The sequence below is a fragment of the Gouania willdenowi genome, chromosome 21 (genome assembly GCF_900634775.1).
Source record: "Gouania willdenowi chromosome 21, fGouWil2.1, whole genome shotgun sequence".
Classification (NCBI taxonomy): Eukaryota; Metazoa; Chordata; class Actinopteri; order Blenniiformes; family Gobiesocidae; genus Gouania; species Gouania willdenowi.
In genome coordinates this window covers 29,163,027-29,187,328 of record NC_041064.1, presented here as the reverse complement: position 1 = coordinate 29,187,328, position 24,302 = coordinate 29,163,027, and the positions used below count along the sequence as shown (strand labels likewise).

General features: G+C 39.8%; 2 protein-coding genes across 3 annotated transcripts in view; one reads left to right on the top strand and one right to left on the bottom strand.

Moving 5' to 3' along the window:
- Window positions 1-5,174, top strand: part of gpr39 (G protein-coupled receptor 39) — a 35,552-nt gene extending 30,378 nt beyond the window's left edge. The window contains exon 2 of the mRNA XM_028435921.1: window positions 4,339-5,174. Coding sequence (XP_028291722.1) covers window positions 4,339-4,841 — 503 coding nt within the window. The 3' untranslated portion in view covers window positions 4,842-5,174. The remainder of the gene's footprint in view (window positions 1-4,338) is intronic.
- LOC114454977 (ly6/PLAUR domain-containing protein 1-like) overlaps window positions 1-24,302 on the bottom strand; it is a 135,883-nt gene that overhangs the window by 72,613 nt on the left and 38,968 nt on the right. The window contains exon 3 of one of the 2 annotated variants that reach the window (XM_028435953.1): window positions 11,845-12,131. The exons of the other annotated variant lie outside the window; for it this stretch is intronic. Within the exon in view, the coding sequence (XP_028291754.1) occupies window positions 11,875-12,131 (257 nt within the window). The 3' untranslated portion in view covers window positions 11,845-11,874. Of the gene's footprint in view, window positions 1-11,844; window positions 12,132-24,302 lie in introns of those variants that run through there. 2 annotated transcript variants of the gene reach the window in all.

Here is a 24,302-nt window from a genome sequence, read left to right as displayed (position 1 = left end):
TAAAGCGCTTTGAGTGTCTATGAAAGCTGCTAATAAAATTCATTGCATATTTATTCAACAGACAATAAATTGATTTTTAAAAAAGATTTAAAAAGGTATTATTTAGTTGACGATTAACAATCATCACAATTTTATGTTGTTTGTTGTTTAACCCTGACTGCAGCACGTTAACATTGCTGATGTAAAGTACATTATAATTCAAATGTATTATTGTTATTACAATTGAGATTCCAGTTTGACTATTAAAGTCAACATAGCTTTGGTAATGTTTGGTGCAGAGGTTAGCATTAAAATGTGTATGTATGTTTGTATGTAATGTAAATTGTTATAAAAACACATTTCTGTAGCTGAATTCAAACAGATTTTGGTTTATAAGTGTTGCTAACATGACTTGCAATTTTTTAAATTAAATTTTAAACTTGAATCCCAGAAAAGTTGAAAAAATTCAACCATTTCTATTATTTTTAATCATTTCTATAATTAATTCTTTATGAAACTGGTTTCTCTCTCAGCTGCAAGCCGCATTGCTTCAGTGTTTTAACCATGACCTACAGGTAATTGTTAGGAGGTAATGGTAGTAGGAACAGATGAAATGCTAATTAATCCATAAGAGAGCATAGACATGATGAGACGTGTAATTAAATGGAAATATACACAGCTTAATGCAATCTGAAAGAGAAAAGACTAAAATGTATGTAATAATGATTATAATGATAATATTCATTGCTATTGTTTTTTGTTATGATAATGCATTGTTTTAACATTTGTTTATTAATTTGAATTCTTTCCTTCCAAATATGCAAGGTATTTGTGTTTTATGTGTTTTATAAAGCATCTAATAAAAAACCTTCTAGAGCAGTGATATTGAGCTCAGTTTACACACCTTAACATGGATACAACACCTTTACATCAATAAACCTTTGGAAATTGTGCAGAGTGCAGAGTACAATAACCAACAATCTATTTATTGCATTACTCACAGATAGCTACAGTAGTTATACATGACCAGGGAATTTGACTTCAATGCTGCCTTACTGACCTTAAAGAGGAATTAGCCCTCAGATCTTTCCCATCTATGTATTGGATCACCTTCAGGAAAATATGCTTCAGCATTAAATCCTATGTGAGTAGCAACAGCATACTAACTGCATATAGAGAACAGCTGTCCTTGACATGATTTACAAGCAGAGAATGTAAACTCATAATGTACCTTCATAAAAATAATCATTATGAGATTACCTTAACACAAACAACAGCTGTTTAACAGACATTTAACTGCACTAACAACTAAAACATGACAGATACGCACCATTAATCACCTAAATGGGACCTATGACCTGCAGGGCCTGAAGGTTTACCTTTTAGATCTACAGAAGGCTTCATTACACTCAGTGAAAGTGTAAATCATCCACAGTGTCTGACAGTACTTTTTTTCTAGTGGGGCATGTATCAACATAAATTGCTGGAGCCTAGTAATTGTCATAGACTTTGCCAATGTTTGACTTCACCACAGATTGCACTGCGGCGTAGACCAACAGAGTCTCAGCCTTCAGCTTTAGTCTGTATCTGGGAATCTGCTAGATTATCTACTCAGCTCACTTAGGTTGTTGTCCTCTTATTTCATTTCCTGCAGCTGCGTAAAAAATGTTTTTTGTCACATTAGAATTTCTATTGATTGAACCTCGAAAAAAAAATTGGCTGCTGTTTGGTGTGCATATTTTATAATCTGTATCTTAACTGGAGGAAGTCCCAGTAAATCTAAATCCCAGTAATGTAGTGTAATGAAGGACATGATCAAATCATGAACATGTCACCACCTGGCTGATAGGGTTGCGTTTTCAGTTCATTTTGTGATATGGGTTGAATGTGGGCACTTGTATAGAGTACTTATCTTTACTTTGTTTTTTGAATACATATTCTCCCCAAGGGAGGTTATGCTTTCATATTCCTTTCACAGTCCAAAAAACATATAAGTTCATTGATTTATTGTGTGAGATGCTTCTAAGCCAGGCAGGTAGAGTGGTATTTTTTCACCCATCTATATTTCTTCTAAGAGCCCCAAAAACATAGTATTTGAGGTTTATTTTCCCTGTTTTCTAGAGTTTTAGCCTCTGAAAAGTCTCTTTCTGAGCTGTTCTAAAATTGGGATGTTCAAAATGGTCGTAGACAAGTTCTACATTAGAAAGCCAATTGTTTAGGGATTCAAACATTACCCCCTGGCTCTACTAAGAAAAACAAAACAAAACGAAATTATTTAGTATTTATTTGACTTCCTTACAATACACCGTATAATCTACCTTTTAATTGTATCATACTTTATTTTTGACAAACATTTTTGTTTAATAATGGGTTTTTATTTATTAGTATTTATTTTGTTTCCTTGCATGAGTTAAAAGCTAATATTTTCTGAAAAAAATGATTAATATTTCTAAAAAAAAATTGAATTAAAAAAATGTATGTGGAAAACACAGAATTTGAGAAAAATAAAATAAAACGGAATTTGGAAAAAAATAAAATGCAGATGCATTTAAATGTATAGATTATTTTTAAAAATTGTAAATTGAATCGCAATATTTGTCAGAAAAATTGCAATTAGGTTTTTTGTCAAAATCATGCAGCCCTACCTCGGAGTCTTCTCTTTGGAGAGGGACTAGAGTAGCAGCATGTTCCGAATGGCAAATTATGCTTTGCTGAATACAGTCTGTGGTTATTTTGGCATTTTTAATATTTAAAATGTAAAAAAAATAATTAGTGAGAAAAGAGCGAGATTGAAATCTGTCCTTGTCAGTTTTCATTTTATTTTTTCTTGCTTATCTGGGAAAACCAATGAATTATTAATAGAGACATTGACCTGAGAGTAAATCGCTTCTAAAGCACACACTTTTTGTTATGAAGTGTAATGTGCCTAAACTGACCATATTGACCCATTATTCATTTATGATCTCCTTTTAAGGCAATAAAAAGGCAATGGTTTAAGGTGTAAAATTTTAAGTACACTTAAACATGTGGTTGTTCCAAATCAGGAAGATTACCACTGGGATCTCTGGTACAAATCACGAACATGGCTTATAGAGGTCAATATTTGATGACTCTGAGTAAAATCTTCACTGTCTGTAAAAATAAATTGCCTCTATGTAGTTACAACAATGTTTTCATGCAAAAAAATCAAACTGAAATAATTGGCGTCAAACACATTTGCCTCTGGGTGAAAAATGCTCTCCTTTCAAAAACAAAACACAGGTACTGACACGTCTCTCAGTGGGTTTGCCTCAAGGACTATAAACAGATTTGTTTACTTCTATGATGGGAAGCGTGGTGAATTCACGTGAGATCATTTAGTGAACACAAAAAGCTGTTGTAAGTCCATTAAAATTCAAAGGGGAATAAACAGAGGATTAGAGGGCGACTTTGTCTTAACGTGTGACTCAAACACTAATCACAACCATGCTGCTATTTAGATGTTCTTATAACGTGGCCAAAAATGTAACATTCAGAAAATAATTTATATTAATTATTTATAGTGACTTGCTACATAAGTGAAAAAAAAAGAGACACGTTGGATACCGACATTATATGGATGAAAGTATTCAGCCAAATCATGAAAATGTTTTCAATAACTTTCAAACACATGAGTTGGTCCCCCTTTAGCAGCTTGAACTAACAGATTCTACTGTTCCTAGAAGGCTTTTAATAAGATGTTGGAGTGTTTCTGTGAGAATTGTGTCCATTCATTTTGAGGAGTATTTATGAGGTTAAATATTGGTTGGATTAAAAAAGAGCCTGGTTAACAATCTCTGTTCGAGCCCCAAAGTTGTTCGATGGGGTTGAACTCATTACTTTGTTAGAATATTCAGAACTCATCAAACTATGTCATGTTGGAATAACAAAGGGTCTTTCCCAATGTGTTTCCATAATGTTGGAAGTATAGCATTGTTTATATTGTTTTAATATGCTGAAGCGCTATGCCTGTTACTGGAGACAAGGGGCCCAGCCCAAACTCTGATGCGTACTTATATTGTTACATGTATTTCTACTTTTTAACAATACATTACTAGTTGAAGCTACAGAGTACTTCACTTCATTTTCCCACAGTAAAAGATAGCTGGTACAAAGTAATTTGTAGAGATAGTTGCTTTCTCCAACATGAGTTATATGAATGTGTTAACATGGTTAGGAGAAACACTGAAATGCTGTTAAGAATGACAAGCAGCTGGGGAGGAACATGACATTTCTACTCATGCTATCCAACTTGACACAAAGAAACACACTTTTGCCATATGAATATGAAAGTAATGCTGATGCTGATTCTAATATTTCATCTTTGTGACATGTCTGCAGGTCTTATTGTTGGCTCTTTAATGGTGTGCTGGCTCCCAAACCAGATTCGACGCCTAATGATGGCTGCTGAGACCAAGTCCCGCTGGACTATTTCCTATTTCCGGATCTACGTCACCCTCCACCCTGTAGCCGACACCTTTTTCTACCTTAGCTCAGTCCTAAACCCCTTCCTGTACAATATATCCTCCAGGCAGTTTAGAGTGGTGTTTGTCCAGGTGCTGCGTTGCCATCTCACCATTGAACACATCAACAAGCGCAATGTTCCCAGCTCTAACAGCGCAGGATCTGCACGCTCTCTCCAGCCCCTGCTGCTCAAGTCACTGCGCCGCAACAGAGCGAGCCGCAAAACTGCTGCACAGAAATCTCCCCAGATATTAACAACTTTCCAACAGCTGAGCGACTCTGGAGGGGATTCATATGCTCAGATGCCATTGAGTTTGTCTGCAGAGACAGATTTAACTTTGACAAGAAAGATTAACGTACCCTCAGAAACAGAAATATAGGGCGCAATGTGCTGGGATATTGAATGTGCCACATATAGGCTATTTGTCAGCCACCTGAAAGTGCTTGTTGGGTTTTTGTCACCGGATGAACATATGATTAATCCCCCCTGAACCTAGCACCAGTCTTCAGCTAAATGTGAAATCATATATAAACACAACACACATGAGTAAATGGCTCCTTAATCACTACAAAGAGGTTTATACACAGTTGACGTAACTCTTTTATTCTCGAATACAAGTCACAACCTGTGGTCAAAGATTTTTTTGGGTATGGATATAGAATCAACTGTCCTTTTTAAAAAAGACAAACAAATAAAACAATATCATATGTTGTCATTGTTATTTTGATTTTAAAACCAATCAATTTTTTAGTATTTTGTTTTTCCGTTTTCCTTTTCTGGTTTTAAATTAATGAAACAAAAAAAACAATAATTTTTTTCTATTTTTAAATTTGGTTTTGAAACAAAATAACCAAAGAACGAGGGGAACACGGATTAGATGCAAAGGCCTAAAATCAAATCCTTGACTTTGCTCTGAAGCATTGTCACAAAACTACAGTATATGTGGCTAGATGGTCCAAAATTAAGTGCAGCCTCTTTGGGAGACAAAACATAGGCTCTCTGAATGTTTGAATGTGTTCAATCTGAATCTGAGTCAGAATAGTTTCTTGCAATTATATGTGAAGCATTTTCCAGGTAGCAACTGTTCACCTTTTCAAAGGGAAATACTAAACATGACAACTTGCTTTGTGTCAAACACTGTCTTACCAGATTACATCAATATAACTGTCCTAACTGCTGCAACATCTTATCTGTTGAGATGTTTAAATTGATCAGGTAAAGGTGCTTTTGTTGTCACCAAAAAACTAAACACCAGAGGGGTATTCCATAAAGGAGGGTTAACAAACTCTGAGTTTGTTAACCCTCAGTGCGGGGTAAACTCTGGGTATCGGATTCCATTACAGCTGTTATGAAGTGGGTTAATCAACCCTGAGTATGTAAACTTACGTGCACGCGTGCGATAAAAAGCTATCATCAATGGATCAGAGAATACTCAAACTGCCATGACAACCAAACGGAAGAGAGTAATTTCTTCACCCTAATGGGTGAAATAAGCCGGTGTTTGAGGAATATCAGCCTGTTCTAAAAGTGTGTTCAGTCTTCAGTGACTATAGTGGCTTAAATCACCCGTAATTAGTCACACTTTTTGGTCGCTTCATAACTTTATCTCTTCAGTGACGTGACGAGCAGGGAATAATATGAATAAAATGTGTCTGAGGAGATGTGGCAGCAGCATAGGATGGCTGCATAGAGAACCCTCCTGTTACACTGGATATAAAGACAGTGACTGCTGCTTGATATCGAATCATTTATATTGATTTTTAATGTAATATTGTCGCCAGAGTCATCTCAACGTCCTAAAAAATGTCATAAAAAAACACTTAAGCGGCCATCGCTTCCAAGAGCAGCGTCATAATTCACTGCACCATCATACCTTCAAAGATGTGTGATCTACAGATTTAACTGTATAACAATATAAAACAACAATCGAGCCTTAAAAGTGGATTTATTTAAATTATCATCTCTTCCTTTACATTATACACAGATTTGTATTCAGAGAACTTTACTACTGACATCAGTAGATGTTTTAATGCAGATCAACCTCTCAGTGACTTTCACTTAATGATCTACATCCACAATGTTACAAAGAAAACTACCATTTGCACAAAAAACAAAAACAAAAAAAAAAACTTAAAGCAACACAACATTAGTAATGACGTGAGCACGTCTGTCGTGTGTGATGTTACTATTGTGTTTCAGAGAAAAGTGTCAAGGTACATTAAAGTGTTAAGAAACGGTGTTCAGGTGGGCGGAGCCAGGTAGAAACCCAGGGTTTCTTTGATAAAACCTGCCAACGACCAGGTTTAGTTCACAAACAATGTTACCATGGTAACATACTCAGAGATGAACATACCTCACGTTTAGGAATGAGATACTCAGAGTTTCCCTCATTTGAGCCCGAACATACTCAGAGTTTGAACATAACCTGCTTTATGGAATACCCCTCTGGTCAACAGGGAGGGTGGATATTGGAAGGAGCATTACACTGACAGGTGTCCTTACCATGTTGAACTGATGGTGAAGGAAAAGGTCTATGTGGGAAGTCCTGGGTTGATTCTGATAACCCGTTAAATGTGGGTATTCGGCTAACTGCTAAAAAACATGATGTTTTTACTAAAATCAATTAAAGCTGCAGTATGTAAGTTTTTTTTGTGTGATTTGGTCAAAAATCCATAATTATCTTTTTTTTTTTTTTTTTTTTTTTTTAAAGATTTTTTTGGCTCTAGTGGCCTTTATATGACAGTTGCTTGACAGGAAAGGGATCAGAGAGAGCAGGGAATGACATGCAGCAAAGGGTCCCAGGCCGGGAATCGAACCTGGACCGGCTGCAGGTGAGGAACTACAGCCTCCGTTCGTGGGGCGGGCGCTCAACCCACTGAGCTAAACACCACCAAAAATCCATAATTATCTTTGAGCATATTGTCATCCAAAGTGTTCTGAGTGGACAGTGAATAATTTCTCCTTCTCCTGGCTGTAAATGAGCTTTAGAAATACAGGAGTGTGACACTGGACTTCAGCCAATCAGAGATCTTTCTACCAACAGAGTGCTTTATGAGCTGTTTTGGGCGTTAATATTGGCTGCTCGAGCTGCACGTCAAAAGTCAATGTGCGTTCACGATCTGAGAATAGGGAAAGTGTAATGGCAGATAATCCAGCAGAAGTCTATCGTGGCATTTGGCACAGCGGTTACACGGCAAAGCAAGAGGAAAAAGGCAGACCGAGGTGGAGAAGTAACAGTTTGAAGGCATGAACGTGTTCAGGAGGAACAGGTCTCTCTGACTTGGTATGTGTACCGGACTGCGCGTGATCCGCTTTCAGTCTGTGCGCACACTGAGTCAGAGAGTGATAACAAATGGGATAAATTGCTTGTAAACCTAAGATAAATTTATCCAAGGTGGACACAATTCATTTGCAGTGTGGATGTGGAGAGTGTCTGCTCTGATCAGCTGGGCACGGCTGCTTTGAGCCTCTTACTGTCCTCACAGCAGTGAGTAATAAATGCTTTCATGTAGGGCTGGGCGATATGACCAAAAATGTATATCACGGTATTTTTCAAAATTCTAACAGTTTGACGATATATGACGATATTTTTTTTTCATGTATAATCAGGTGTTCACAGCATTTTCTGGTTGAAAGGATATACTGCAGTAGATTGACTTAAGATGGTCTATTTTACTGTCATGATGAGTGAATATTGTAGAATAATTCCACACTAGTAGTAATACAAGTTTGCAACAGCAGCTCAATGGCTCTTTGCCGCGCTAGCTTAGCTTTAGCATTAGCTTGATTTCTAGCTTTAAATGCTACATACTCAGTAGTGTGGTGGTTTCTTATGGTGAAGAAGGTAGCGTTTTGTTTGCAGCTCCACCAGGACTTATTTCCGCGTTATATGATATACAAATTGTGATCCTTTGCTATACTGTTTTTGTTAGTTTAGTTATCTTACCAGGGATTTAAAATTTTAAAACACAGGTGCAGGAAAGTTGCTGGTCTGTAGATGTTGCAGGAGGTGAAGTAGGAAGGTGCTGAGTCATTGCGCAATGTGATTTATTTTAGGTTAACACATTGTTATATCTTGATTTTATTTGTCATTAATAATTAATATCCTCTGTAAAAGCTTTTTTAAAAGCTATAGGGAGCCATTGCATAAGAGTCAAAGAGCCACATTAGGCCCCGGAGCCGCAGGTTGCAGACCTCTGTGCTAAGCTAACCATGTCTGTGAGTGTTGTTCTCCTGTAGCAGAGGCATGCGCACACAGGCACATGCTCACATGCAGCTTCAGAGTTTTCAATTGTGTCTTTCTTATCCAATTACACATAGGGGTGGGCAATATGGGAAAAAAAATCATATCACGATTTTTTCTTTGTAAAATCACAATCATGATTTTATCCCAATTTTCTTCATTCAAATCATTCAGACTATTTTAAAGTTATTTACTAATAAAACAAACCAATTCACCTACTTAAAATCATAACCCTATATGGAAAACAAGGAACAAAACATCATTTAAAACAAGGTAGTTTTCAAATAATTTTTAAAAATCTACAATATGTAAGCTATTCATCACATTGATTCCAAGTACAATTAACATCAAACAAAAAGGCCGACATGTTATTTTAGCCACACAGTGGCTAAAGTCTTGGGTGATCGTCGTCATGTTTTAATCCTTAACAATCTAATATCGTCAGATTGCACACCATTATTTACATACGACTTACACCGCAACTAACATCAGAGCACTACTGTTTACGTTCCTATTTAGAAGTGCAACGTTGAAAAGGGTCCGGTCTGAAATGTGGCGCAGCGTAGCGTTCCGAAAGTTGTGTAATCAAATTCACCAGTATGGCGGTATAACAAAAAAAAATATCATAACAAAAATATATACCGGTTGACGGTATAAACCGGTATACCGCTCACCCCAACTTTCATGTCTCTAAATCATCAGAAAACTCTCCAAAAACACATGATAAAGTCCCTACATTTGTCACTAGTCTATGTGTAGAAAACAGTCACAAAGAGTTCCACAGTGTACGCGTTCGTGCAAGCGTTCACAAAAAGACCAGTAAGTTTTGTTCAGGAGGGGAGTGTGGAGCATCTCACCATTGTCCATACTGCAGCTTTAAGTTAAATGAAAAATGCATGCATTGATTATCTTAAATGCATATCTTGTCATATAAACATACAGGTTTACTGTATACAAAATACCTGAAGAGCTCCAGTCTAGGAGATTCTCTGACTTAATCATCTGACCATCACAGTGTGGTCCTTATCAAATAGGCTGAGAATCTTTACACTCATCCATTTTTCTTCTGTTAAACACATTTACTTGCAGCCTAATGTATTATTTTCCAAATCCTGATTCATTAACAGTGCCAGAATAGCAAACCTAGACCAGAAAGGTGGGTTAAAATATTCAATAAAACACATTATATCTGTTACATGGTGAACACACTAATATCAGAGCAACAGTATGAAGAATAGACTATCATACATTATTTTAGATTCTTTATGTGTTTACAAAAGATACTGCATAAAACTCACCTTTCAAATTAAAACACACATTTACATTTTGCTTTTTTTTGTTTTTTGCAACATTTCAGTCCAGCACGGGTGGCAGGTAAAACCTGATTAAAGACTGAACCACATATATTGCACACACTTCTAATAAATCGTCTGCAATTATTTGACTTAGCAGTAACCAGAGCCCCTGTTTGCACTACTATAAAGTGACTGGTACAGACTTGATGACTGACCATTAGAACTGACTGTACAGAAAATAATTTTGAGCTCCCTTTCCATTGGAAAACATTACAACCATTTCAATAAAAACTTTTTACCAGGAGTTTGTCACTAATTGTCTTTGACAGTCCGACTTTAAGGTCAGGGTGTTTTCATAAAATATTAATCTGTATCTACATATTTTCACATCTTATGTAAAAGCTTCACCACATAGCACTGTTACAAAATGTATGCATTTAAAACTCATACATACAAAGACACCTTTTTTCATGTTCCAATGCACCTGGATCATATGACATATGACGTTTCTAAGGCAACATCGGGGCGGATTCACTAAGATCTGAAATATAGGGTAGTAAACCAAGTGCGTCCCTAAATCCTTTGATGGCACTGTTTTCTGACCTGCTGTGGGAAATTCACTAACACTGCAGCTCAAATAGGTGCACGTGTACACGTGGTTGAGACCGCCCTATTTAAATGAACATTGCTCATTCATTTTGGAGAGGTGAGTGCACAGAAGCTCGAAATGACATTTGAAAAAATTACATTGGAGGCAGGAGGACTTCTATGTCTGCTGCACAACCATTTAATGATATAGAAAACAAAATAAGCAAATACAAGTGTTGATAAATAAACTTTAAAACCTAATGTTTTTTTTTTTACTTCTAATTTAAAGCTGCTATCCGGGGTTTCTGAGAAACGTCTCGATATCCTGCCCTAAACTGCCTCACTTCCTCCCACTGCCTTTCCCAAACTACCAGAAGCCACGGCTCTACTTTTCTGCATGCGCATCTCGGAACATAAAAAGGTCTCATTGATATAGGTCTATGGGTCAGTTAAGAGCCAATTGCGTCCACTGATTTAATTTATTTGAATTTTGCCCTCCCATTTTTTTGCTCCCCTAATGTGATCGGCCTACTTTACATATTCATCAGAGGGAAACGTGCTAAATGGATTGTGGGCGCATTGTGACATGCTGAACAAGGGCAGTCCTGATCCCCTGGGGTTTGTACCCCTTATCATCGCACACGTTTTAATACCCCTAAACCTTTAGTGAATCCGCCCCATGGAGTACAAACTGAAGAGGTGGATTGTGGATTGAAGGAGACAAAAACCAAAGATGAGGAGTCAGAATTGAAGACGAGCATTGGAATTTTATTTAGGTATCTGGATGAGAGTTTTACAGAAAACACCAACTGGCAGAGTCTAACGTGGTTTCCTTAAGAGTTTCTGCTAAATCCTTTACTACTTCCTAAGTCCTTGTTCATAAACCAGATGTGATAGCTTCAGGCTGCTAAAGCTAACTGCTATCTACAAACAGTCTCTGTACTGTTTGTGGGAACTGTATAATGCTATCACTACAACAAAATTCAACCTGACCTGTAACTAAAAAAAAAAAAAACAGCCTAAAGAGCACAACAAGAGGCACGCACTTACAGTACATAGGTATTAGAAATATATATCACAAACTACATATGAAGTTGGCTCAAATATGTACACTTTAGTACATGTCTCTTCTTTAACTATTTAGTTGTTGTCTTCTAAACCAGCAGCAGATTGTGTTGCAGCAAAGACTTCTTTGCAAAAGCGATTTTAGATCCCAAAATGAACCTTCAGGCAAAATGAAAGTTAAATTTCTCCCCCCCAAAAAAGTGAATAAATCTATGCACATGTTAACTCAGCGTATGAATAACTGTCAGCAATGCGTGGATCACAGCAGAAAAGAAAGGAAACGCGGGAAACCACGGTGTGTTCAGAGTAACTGCAGCAGAGAGTTGTGGGCGTTTCTTTTGGCGTGGCCCATTACACAGTGGTGTGTTACAGCAGGAAATACACACTGAGTTGAGTTTACCGGTGCAGAACTGCTGGTAGCCCGAGGAGGCGATGAGACAGGCTGCTGAAGAGGCACAGGACTTCCTGTAGTGCATTCCTGTGAAGAGGACAGTAATGAACACATCGGGTTCATAATTAGATTTACCATGAACACTAAACAAGTGAGTCAAACTGAAGGTATATGTGCTTGATCTGGTTTCTTGGTCCATCAAAACAAATCTGTATGAAGATATTTTGAGATGAAGGCACTAAACCTGTACCTGGAATAATAAATAAACAACAAAAACACACTATTTGTAATATATTAGTATTGCTTTATGGGGCATGATTAGGAAAACTCTCTATTTCTTTGGAGTTTTTTCTGTTCATTTCTTCCCCAGGCACAAAATAAATTAAATTCCAATCACGCAAACAAAACAACAAAAATGAGTTAAGCTACAGTGTAAAAAATGTAGTATAAACACTGGTTGACCTGTCCTTGCACTGAGCCCTTCTTCAATGAATGTGTTTTCCAGATAACACTTCTTTAATATGGTTTCACATACAACATGTCATTTGTCAGGCTGTCAGATCTCTACTGTGTGTCCATCGGGGTTTCTTTAGCAGAGCAGGATTTTTGAATAAATTGAAGTACCTTTTCCTCAAAATGGCAATATAAGATATAAATCTTGATATTTTAATTTAATAAAGTCTTAACAGAAAGACTATTCTGGTTTAAATCTGCTGATGCAAAACGCCACAGAGGCACATTGCAACATGTGCCACTTTTTCTCCTAAAGGGACAGCATGTGTGAGTGAATTTTGTAGTGTGGCTTGTTTAGGGGAAGGTCTGGGTTATAGCAAACTGTGCTGTTCACGCTGTTCTGACAAGTACTGAAAGCGACAACTCCTGAAAATTTGTATTTTAGTACAAAATAAGATCAAATCATTTTAGGCAAAATTGTAATTTTCTTTATTGCCAAAATAGAAAACTTGATGTATCTTGAATCTCAATATATTGAATCTCAATATATTGCCCACACCAAATGAAAACCTTCTCTTGATGCTACCAAATCTTCTTTTTAAAGGGGAGAGAGACAACAGCAGTGAGGGTTGGTGGGGTCAATTCTGAAACCTGCTGCTCTGCTCCTCCAGTGGCTTGTTTAAATGTCACCGTGGGATACAAAACTGAACTTAGTGAACTTTCCTTCAGGCTTAGCCATACACTGCAGTGTTTTTTTATGTATCCAAAAGTTGCTACTGTACCACACAGTGTTAGACTAAATCAGGTCACCCTCGAGCCCACATCTACAAGAGTCTGTTTCCTCAATTATTGGAAGTGTTGAATTCAGCGTGAAGAATGTGTTGGTGGTACAACTGTGTGTGTTAATGATGTGCAGACCCTGGTACATTAGGTTCAACACTACTCAGACTTCAGATGTGTTTTGCTCCTCAGGAAAAGTCAACAATTAACTTATTTTACATAAAACAAAGTATGTAACACACACCACATTGAAGGCCATTGTCAGAAACACTGGATTATACTGGCGCTGGGTGATATGGACCAAAATTCATATCTCGATATTTCTTCTCAAAATGGCGATACGATATAAATCTTGACAAGTTTAATTCAAATGAAGTCTGACCAGAAAGACACGTGGGTTAAATTCGCTGATGCAAAATGTCACACAGGCACATTTATTAACAAACAGCTGCACAACATGTGCCACTTTAGTCTTGTTCTCCTCTAAGGGACAGCACGTGTGAGTGAGTTCTGTAATGTGGCTTGTTTGGGGGAAGGTCTGGGTTAGAACACACTCAGAAATCCATCAAACTGTGCTTTTCATGTTGTTCTGAGAAGTACAGAAAGCAGCAACTCTCTTAAAACAAACATTTTAAAACAAAATAAGCAATAAAAATATACATATATCGATATAGGTGATATTGTAATTTTCTTAATCGCCAAAATGAAAAACTCCATATATCTTGAATCTCAATATATTGCTCAGCCCTAAATAAACCCATCAACCAACTTAACGATCAATCAAGCAAACATACTGTATAGTTTGGTTTAAAGGGGCGGTATTATGAAAAATTCACTTTATAATGGTTTTGCTACAGTGATACACATTTCGTTAGCCTCATTCAGAGGGTCAAAGTTGGAAATGTTCTGATTGCTCCCTCCCTTGTTATTCCACATTTTGCAAAAAAGTCAGCTCCAAATGGGAGAGTTTGATTTTGCTCGCAAGGTGACGCCCCCTCGCCAAAACTCCTCCTCCTGACAATCCTGGCACCTCCTACCCTATAAAAGAATGTGAGCTCCTCCCTCTCAAACTACCTCACAGCTAAAACACACACTGTGGTTTAATATAGAATATACATCAGGGCCATGCAGAGACCTTTGGAGGGGCAGGTTCTCTAAGATAAAAGGGGGCACATGGAGCACAAATTTGAAACACCATTAATTAGTTAAATAAAGGAGGGGTGAAGATACGGCCTATATCCACAAAGCCATAATTCAAGCTGTGCATTAATTTAGGACAAGTAGATATTAAGTTAGTATTAAGTTGAATTTAGATCACTATTAGACACTGGACTGTTTAACTGTCAATCACTTCTTTTCAGTTTTAATCAAAATGGAGGACAAAAATTAATCAATTCTGACTTTATTTTAATTTCACGGCTTTATTTTTGTTTTCTCACCTCAGTAAAAGTTCACAAGACTAGCAGTGGTCGTCTCCTGGGGGTGTCGTACAAAATCAGGATAAGTAATAAAGCCTGGAAAAATCGGCTATCCTTGATAAACTTATCCCCAAGTCGGTTGAACAAAAGCCAGCCAACTTGACGTGCAGATTGGACCGCACCGCATCTGGGACGCATCTATCCATTGACTTTGTATGTAATCTGGATTACTTGCTTCTAACCCTGCAGCTCCTCGATGATAAAACATTAAATTGCACTAGAAGTATGGACTTAGTTACAATTTAAGACACACGGACTCATAATATGGCAGAAGACTCCTGGAAAGAATCTATCCAAAGCGACACTGTCACACTGTCAAGGGCGTGGGAGGAGAACATAACTGTGCAGGAGAGTGTTACATACCACTGTGACCTGCATATTTGTATGTGTGTGTGTCGACAGTGTGACGTAAGCGGGAGCCCGGCCTCCCGGGGAATTGTGGGTAATGCTAGAAAAAATAAAGCTGCTCTCTAAAGCACACAGTCGCCGTCCTCCTGATTGAAACACAATATTGGCGACGAAGATAGAGTTTTTTCCCGTCTCACCTGTCTCTCCGTTCCTCGCTTTGCCGGGCGAGCCGCCGATCCCGTGGCCCCGCTGGTTTGAGTCCTTTGAGAGGTTCATCGCCGCCGCCGGTCTTGTTGACGCTAGTGATGCTAGGCTAAAGGCCCTGCTCATCCACAGCCTGGGAAACAAGGGACAACGTATTTTCCGCACGCTCGGCCCCGCGGATAAGTATCGGGACTGTGTTGCCTTACTGACTGGACATTTCGCTGCTCCACAGAGCGTCATCGTCCGGCGAATCATCTTCAGACAGCGCCGACAGAGGCCCGGTGAGTCCGTCCATCAGTACGTCACGGACCTCAGATGCTTGGCTAGCGTTTGCAAATTTGAACACCGAGAGGACGAGTTTATTCGGGATCAGTTAGCCGAACACGCAGCTGATCACAAACTGTGTGAGAGACTGCTTATGTCCCCGGACGACACAACTCTGTCTAAGGCAGTGGAAATGGCATTTCAGCTTGAGTCGGCTGCTCTGCTCGCATCGCGGCTAACGGCTACAGGTCCGCCTCCTTCTCTCTCCACTCCGCTAGCTCAGACTGTGACACCGGCAGACCAGGCTCCCGGCCCCGCTTTTCCTCACACCGAGCTCGAGGTTAACGTCGCGGGACGTCAGGGTGCCTCAGCACGCCGGCCATGCGGGAACTGTGGCTCGTATTCCCACGCCACAAGGGCACCGGTTTGCCCAGCCACGGGACAGAGATGTCAACGCTGCGGTAGGCTCAATCACTTTGCTAAGGTGTGCCGCTCAGCACCCGCTCCCACAAGAACCCAGCGCCACTCATCCCGCCCATCAAGCCCGACCACCATTCACTCGGTGGGTGCCAACAACAGACCTTTCACCTGGTGCACGGTGGAGCTGGATAACGTGTGTTTACCGCTGCTACTGGACACGGCTGCCTCCAGGTCTCTTCTCAGTGAGTCCACGGTTCGGCGACTCTTTCCCAGACACACTATCAAAGCAGGAGCAGAGGAGCTGTACGGCTATGGACACACTAAAATTAACATGCTGGGCACTGCTACCTTTTCTGTTCGTTATGGATCCAGGACCCTCCCAGCATTTACGTTCCAGGTGTCTCGGCATGGTGCCAACCTCCTCGGTTTCGACCTGTTCTGCGCCCTGGGTTTCGCCATCACTGACAATCTGGGTGCTGCTATCCTGACCGTGACCACGCCATGGCAGCTGCGCTGGCCGTCGCTTTTCACTGGGCTGGGCTGCCTCACCGTCTTCAACCACCAACCGCTCATCGACCCAGCTGTGAAGACTGTCATCCAACCTCTGCGCAGGCTGCCCCTCACTTTGCGTGATGATGTCACTGGCGAGCTACAGAAACTGCTGGATGCTGGCATCATCGAACGAGTCGATGCATCACCCTGGATCTCCAATCTGGTGGTGGCAAAGAAAAAGACAGGCGGCCTCCGCCCCTGTGTCGACCTCAGACAGGTAAACAAAGCGGTGGTCCCGGACAGATACCCACTGCCCACAGTGGAGGAGCTCTCTGCACAGTTTCATGGCTCAACAGTCTTCTCGAAGCTTGACCTTCGCCAGGGCTACCTGCAGGTTCCCCTACACCCTTTGGACTCAGCTCCGCTCCCAGCTGCTTCCAGAAAATCATGGCCACCATCTTCGCAGGCATTCCTGGGGTTGTTGTGTACCTGGACGACATTGTGGTGCACGGAGCAACATCCGCCCTGCATGACGACCGCCTTTCCAGGGTGCTGGATGTGCTCGCCGGTCACAACCTCACACTGAATGGGGAGAAGTGCATCTTTGCGGCTCAGGCTATTGAGTTTGTGGGGTTCCGCTTGACCGCTGAGGGGCTAAGCCCGCTGCACTCGAATGTCGATGCTATCCTGCGTCTGCCTGAACCCTCCTGCCCGGCACAACTATCATCGTTTCTGGGGATGACTGCGTTTTACTTGCGTTTCCTTCCCCTCTACTCAGGCACTACTGCGCCACTGCGTGCTCTCCTGAAGCAGGATGCACCCTGGATCTGGTCTCCTGCGTGCTCTGCTGCAGTCCGCCGGCTTAAGTCACAACTGACCTCCTCACCTGTTCTGGCCCACTTTGACCTCGACAGCCCCACGTTCGTGACCTGCGATGCATCCAACACTGCGGTAGGTGCGGTCCTGTCTCAATCTCACCAAGGAACTGAGCGTCCAGTGGCGTTCGCTTCTAGAGCGCTTACTCCAACAGAACAGAAGTACTCTGTGGGAGAAAGGGAGGCGCTGGCCTGCGTCTGGGCATGTGAGCGGTGGCACATGTACCTCTACAGTCGACATTTCACACTACGGACCGACCACCAGGCCCTCACGGCCCTCCTAGTCACAACCGGTTCAGGCCACAAACCGCTGCGGCTTTACCGGTGGTGTGAGAGGCTACAGGCATACAACTTCTCCACACAGTTTACACCAGGCAGGGAGAATGTGGTAGCAGATCTCCTCTCCAGAGCCACACCTGCCTCTGCACCAGACACCAGCCAGGACTCCTCAGAACCGGAACTGATCCTCTTGCTCCATACGCCCCTCGAGGCAGCTGTTTCACTGAAAGACCTTCAGTCGGCCTCTGCACAGGACCCTGTTCTCACCCAGCTCTGCACTTTCATTCGTAACGGCTGGCCTGCCAGGGTTCCTGAGGAACTAGCGCCCTTTCACCGGGTCAGAGGGGACCTCTGCTGCTGGAATGACATCTGCGTGGCGAGAGGGCTATGCACAGTGGTCCCGAGCACTTTGAGAGAACTTGTCCTGGCCATGGTCCACGACGGCCATCTGGGCGTCGTGAGGGTCAAACAACGCTGCAGGGGCCTGGTCTGGTGGCCGGGCATTGACCGCGACATCGAAGACCTGGTCAGAAACTGTACGGCCTGCCTCACCAGTGGTAAGACCGGCTCTCCCCCACCCCCACCCTTGCAGCCCGTGCCGTGGCCTCGGGCTCCCTGGACCCACATACAGGTGGACATTTGTGGTGAACTTCATGACACCCCTCAGCATCAGCGCTTCCTCCTGGTAGCATACGATCTCCACTCCAAATGGCCGGAGGTGCTGCCTGCTGGGTCTGTCACCACTACAGTGGTCATCGGTTTCCTCTCCTCTTTGTTCGCTCGCTGGGGTGTCCCTGACGCCATCACCACTGATAATGGGCCTCAGTTTGTTTCAGCTGACTTTGTGGCTTTTGCAGAAGGGAGGGGGATAAAGCACATTAGGACTGCCTTTTACCACCCGCAGGCCAACGGAGGCGTGGAGAGGTTTAATCAGACCCTTAAGAACGGGCTCAGAGCACACATGGCAGATGGCCTGTCATTCTCAACATCACTGCAGAGCACCCTACTGCACTACAGAGCAACACCCCACACTACCACTGGCAACTCTCCAGCCCTACTGATGCTAGGGCGTGAACTACAACTTCCTTTGGACCGACTGCGCCCTCCGGTGAGAGTTACTCCAACAGCAACACCCTCCCCAGGCGACAGAGTGGATCAGCAGCAACGTACAATGAAGCGGTGGTTTGACAGGAGACACCGTGTGAAACCGCCTACACTCACTGTATCAGACTGGGTCTGAGTCCGGCGACCCACTCGATCTCACAAACTGCTCTCTTTCTGGTCTGCACCAACACAGATCACAGCACAACTGGGGCCAGCCACCTTCCGCGTTGCCGATGGTTCACGCTGGCATGTCAGCCGCCTCCGGCGGGTGAAGCAACCATCTGTGGCGGATCAGCAAGCCGCAGCTCATCCACGCTGCACCAGTGGGGTCTGGGACCTTCCAGATGTACTGGCGGAGACCCAGGCTGGACCAGATGTGCGGGCTGAACCCCTGCAGGCTGGACCCCGTCTGGTCCGAGCCCGCCAGAGGCCCTTGTACCTCGATGACTATCTTACTGACTTTTAATGCACCAGCATAGTGTATAGCCTGTGAGGTGGCAGAATAATCCACCGGGCTATACGGGTAAACCGGCAGTCTACCCGGTTTATCTAGCCAGGTTGGCCGTTTGGCCTTGATATTAGTTTGTGCACTAAGGGGGGGGGTCTTAGCTCATGACCATTGTTCAGATGTTTTAAGGGGGGGGTAAATGTTACATACCACTGTGACCTGCATATTTGTATGTGTGTGTGTCGACAGTGTGACGTAAGCGGGAGCCCGGCCTCCCGGGGAATTGTGGGTAATGCTAGAAAAAATAAAGCTGCTCTCTAAAGCACACAGTCGCCGTCCTCCTGATTGAAACACAATAGAGAGAGTGAGAAGACCATTAGAGGTCTTATAAGACCACCTCCCCAAAGTCAATTTAAACAAAAACAGGCATGAGCAGGAAGGTCAATGTTTTAAATATATATACACATATTTAAAGATTACTCATGTATCAACATTTTTAGCTGTATTTTAAAAGAGTCACAAGTGGATATAGTATTTAAAACAAGAGAAAAAAAATGATTCCAGAGTGAAGGTATATTTTGACTGGCTGAAGTTCTATAGAAGGGCAGATGCAAATCTCAGCAATGCCTGGTGGAGTAGGCATGAACATCTTAAGTATATATGAAAAGCTCTGGGCATAACATTGGACATATGCACATATTTATACATGAAGAGACAAGTGCAATAAATATTATTATATATTGTCAAAACATTGTATTTCCTGAAGAGAGGAGCAGATGAGGACAATGTATTTGAAACATTAATAATTCTTAGAATTTTTTTTTGTATCAATAAAATCTTATTCAGATAAGTTTGGCATGTAGCACCCCAAATCATATTACAGTAAGTTATATGTGGATGAATTAAACTATAATACAGTGTCATCATACATTTAGGATCTATTAAGGAGTGAATTCTACTCAAAATACCTATAGATTTCATTATTTTGTGTGAGATTTCCAGGTACATTTTTGGTCTACAATGACGCCTAAAAATGTAGTTTGAGTCACTTGACTAATTTTGGTTCCATCAATTAATAGCTCTGCATCTTTTTCTTTGAATATTTTGTTCTTTGTGCCGAATATCAAAAAATTAGTTTTTTTGCATATTTAGAGTTGATTTATTTTAAACCACTCAGAGATATTTGATAATTCTGCATTTGTTTCTCTTATTAAACTATTATAATTTGAATGACATAATAAAATATGTGTCATCAGCAAACATAAGAGGCAGTACATAATTACAAACATTTCTGAAATCATTGACATAAATTATGAATAAAAGAGGTCCCAAAATGGAACCCTGTGGTACCCCGCATCTGAGTTTACCTCTGTTTGATTGTTAACATAAACAAATTGTTCTCTCTCATCCAAATAGTTTTGTATCCATTTTAAGGCATCATCTTTAATGCCATAATTTTCTAATTTTGTTGAAAGTATATTATAATTAACAGTGTCAAATGCCTTTGACAACTCTAAAAATATACCAATAGTGTTATTTCTGTTATCTAGATCTTTTGTGACTTATCAACAAACTGTAAAAGGGCCATTTCTGTAGACATTTTTTCTCTAAAGCCATAGTGATGGTCATACAATATATCATTTTCTGTCAAGTCTTTAGATATTCTTGTATGAACTAATTTTTCATTACTTTAGAAAACAAGGGTAAAACAGAACTCGGTCTGTAGTTGTTAAACAAACTGGAATCACCAGATTTGTACAAAGGAGTTACTTTGGCTAATTTAAGATCTCTAGGAACAACACCTTTTTTAGTGACAATGAGAGAACATCGTCGGATCCACTGCATTTATGAGAACATGGTAGGTTAAGAGTTTTTATGTGAATAGATACAATTATTAATCCTTGACACTTGCAGTGTTCAGACTGACTATTACTCAGTCCTACACTGTTGCTGTAGTGGCCTTAGGTCATTGATCCCCACGGCTGTATGACTGTACAATATAACAGTCTGGGGCATTGTACTAAATATGTAAATATATCTCCTTGCCCCCGCCTGTAAATATTTACAGTATATAATCTGTATCCTTCATACCTTTTATGTTATTTTCTATATTTATATTTTTCTAATTATATTTCATTTTATACATAGCTTCTGTTATTTTATTTATTTATCTTCATTGCACTAGGATGTTTTTTGTGGGTTTTCTATGTGTTGCCTTCTTTTGTCTTTTTTTCTGTACTTTATCTGATGTGAGCAGCCATGACAGTGGATCAATAAAACTATTTATCTATCTATCTACTATTAGTTTCTTCAGATGATCTGTCGATGTAAAATACAATAATTACACTAGCACAAAGCATTTGTTATATTTATAAGGCCAAGCTAACGTGGCTTAGTTTTTTTTAAATAGATGAAATGGAAAAGCTTTCTATTATTTGTCATGATATTGAATTTAGTCGCAAGTGTTAATTTTGATACCATTAAATTGTAATAACAGTCGTAATCGAGTGCGTATTTATAATAATGGTTTCACAATTTACCAGGAAATATAAAAATCTGTAGTTTGATTTGATTTGTTGTATTGTGTGTCCATTAAAAAAGGATGGCATGGTATTATGCAGAGGTTTGTCGTAATGTAAATTAAAACTTCATGCGTTTTAAATGTAGAATTGAAGGTTTAGTGTTGATTGTTACATAAAAAATATTCTCTGAACAAATCTTATGTTTTCTCTCTTTATATGTTATTATAGAATTAAAGCAACTTTTTTCCAAATGAACCTATTTAACTCAATGATGCCTAATGTTTTAAACATTTTTATTGTTCAGATGCATTTTTCAATTTTTGTCAGCAACTTGAAACCTGAGGTGAGCTGCTGCACAACGTGCTGCGAGCAGTATCACTGCTCCATTTTTCCTAAACTGAAGTCATTTAAGCTTTAGAAGTTGGAAAAGCACATGTAAAAAATGCAATAGCATTTAAACGTAAGATTCACATGCACACAGAAAGCCTACTGTGTAAATGCACATCTCATATCAATGCTGATTAAAAAAAATGCTCCTATTAGTTATATAAGTTATTTTTGTCCTTGTTCTATTTTTTGTCCTTGTTCTATTCTTTGTCTGTAAGTAATCATTTTATTTTGCTTCTATTTGTTTTAGATATGTTGATTTGCTGTTGCACTTTACAGTGCAGAGATGTGGGTCATATGGAAGTATACCTCAATATGTGCAGCCGTGCCCAATGCCTACCTACCTCTACTGAACCTATCTTAGTCACTCCTTCTCTTTCCCAACCTGCTTCAACAGCTGCACCAGTTCCTCCCACTCTTTCACCTAAAGTATGATCTAAAATGGTCAAATATCCTCAGTGTCGCCTCTTATTGTTCCGAAAAAATGTCCCTACACAAATCCAAAAGAAACACACAACACCATCACCTTCAGGAGGAACCTGGTAGACTACGCTCCTCATCATCAATGGTGACCTGGATGAGAAAGTATCGTCCTTCAGGTTCCTGGGTGTTCACATCCTGGAGGAGCTCTCCTGGGCCACCATCAGAGCCATCCTCTCTGACCCCTCCCACCCTGCTCCCCTCAGAAGGAGATACAGATCAATCAAAGCTCCACCTCCAGAATGACAGTTTGTATCCCTGGGCCATTAGAACCCTGAACAAAAAATAACCTTTTTCCTCCCATGACTCAAACTACATGTGCAATAATCCATATCAAAGTGCAATACACTGAGTTATATTTATTTATCTCCTAACTGGTCACTTTATATTTTTATATTGTGTGTATGGTAATGTATATGTAGTTTTTTAGTATTATATATCTATATATTTCCTTTTCCAGTATTTTATTTAAGTGTGTGTTTTTAATGTTGTACATATATACAATGACAATAAAAGCTTCCATTCTAAAAGAGTTTTTTCTCCACTGCAGCTGATGCTTGTTTATGTGGAATTTTGGTTGTTTTTTCTTAATTTTATATTTTGTTATGAGCACTGTGATGTGACATTTTCTTTTAGTTGGCTTTTAATAAATAAAGCTGAATTGAAATTCAATTAAATAAAGACACAAAACAGATGTCTTCCTTAAGTTTCATCATGTTTACAGCCCATTGTATTTGTTTAATATTGTTTTGTGTTGATCTTACATACAGTAACTCAATTTGTACTTTTTTGACATTACTAAATATTGCCTTTTGTCAACCACTTATTTGTGTCTCTAGTGAGCAAATTATTATCCATATTACTTGCTTATAACTAAATACTGGTTTGATACTTCTTTGTAACAAAATTGTTGAAGGATTTTTGTAACATTTACTGTTGGTGCTCACCAAAGTAAGTTTTAGTGGTTCAAATGTAAATGTATTTGTATCTGGCATTGTATACTTAATAGGTTAATAACAGTATGCCTTTTCACAACTGTAACAAAATGTAATTTTTTGTATATTTTTACTGATGTCATTAATATTAGATTTATGATATATATAGCAATAACTATATTCCTTGAGGTCTACTTTCACTAGATCTGTGCTATAAGCTGTGCTTTTACTTAAAGACAATATATAGTGATTATCAAGCCATGTGATTCTGCATATGGTTAATTATTTCTAGTGTATTGTTAATGCAGATGTGCATAAATTATGAGCACATGAGACACCATCCTAGTACAACCTTAAAATTGCATTTAAAAAAAAAAAAAAAATGTAAAACATTAACACAAATTGTCTAACGTAAACCACATGTTGAACGTTTTGATATTGTTTCATAAAACAATTCACTCTGGACTGTAAGAATTACTTTAATCACAAAATATATATAGATACTATACATAACTGTGACACAGTTATCATAAAACGGACTTTTAAGGTATTCACAATGCTGTGAATCTTTAAACATTGAATTTATCCTACATTTATCCCCGTCTTAAGGTTAAAACAAAGAGGTTGTGATAGGACTGCAGCACAAATAAAACGATTATGTCTCTAGAGGAAATCAAAACGATCGAAATCATTCACGGAAATGCTGATCAATTTATATGTTGTTGATGAGGAGCAATATACTTTGTTTTTTTCAATGTAACACTGAATACGGTTAACGAAGGTATTAAA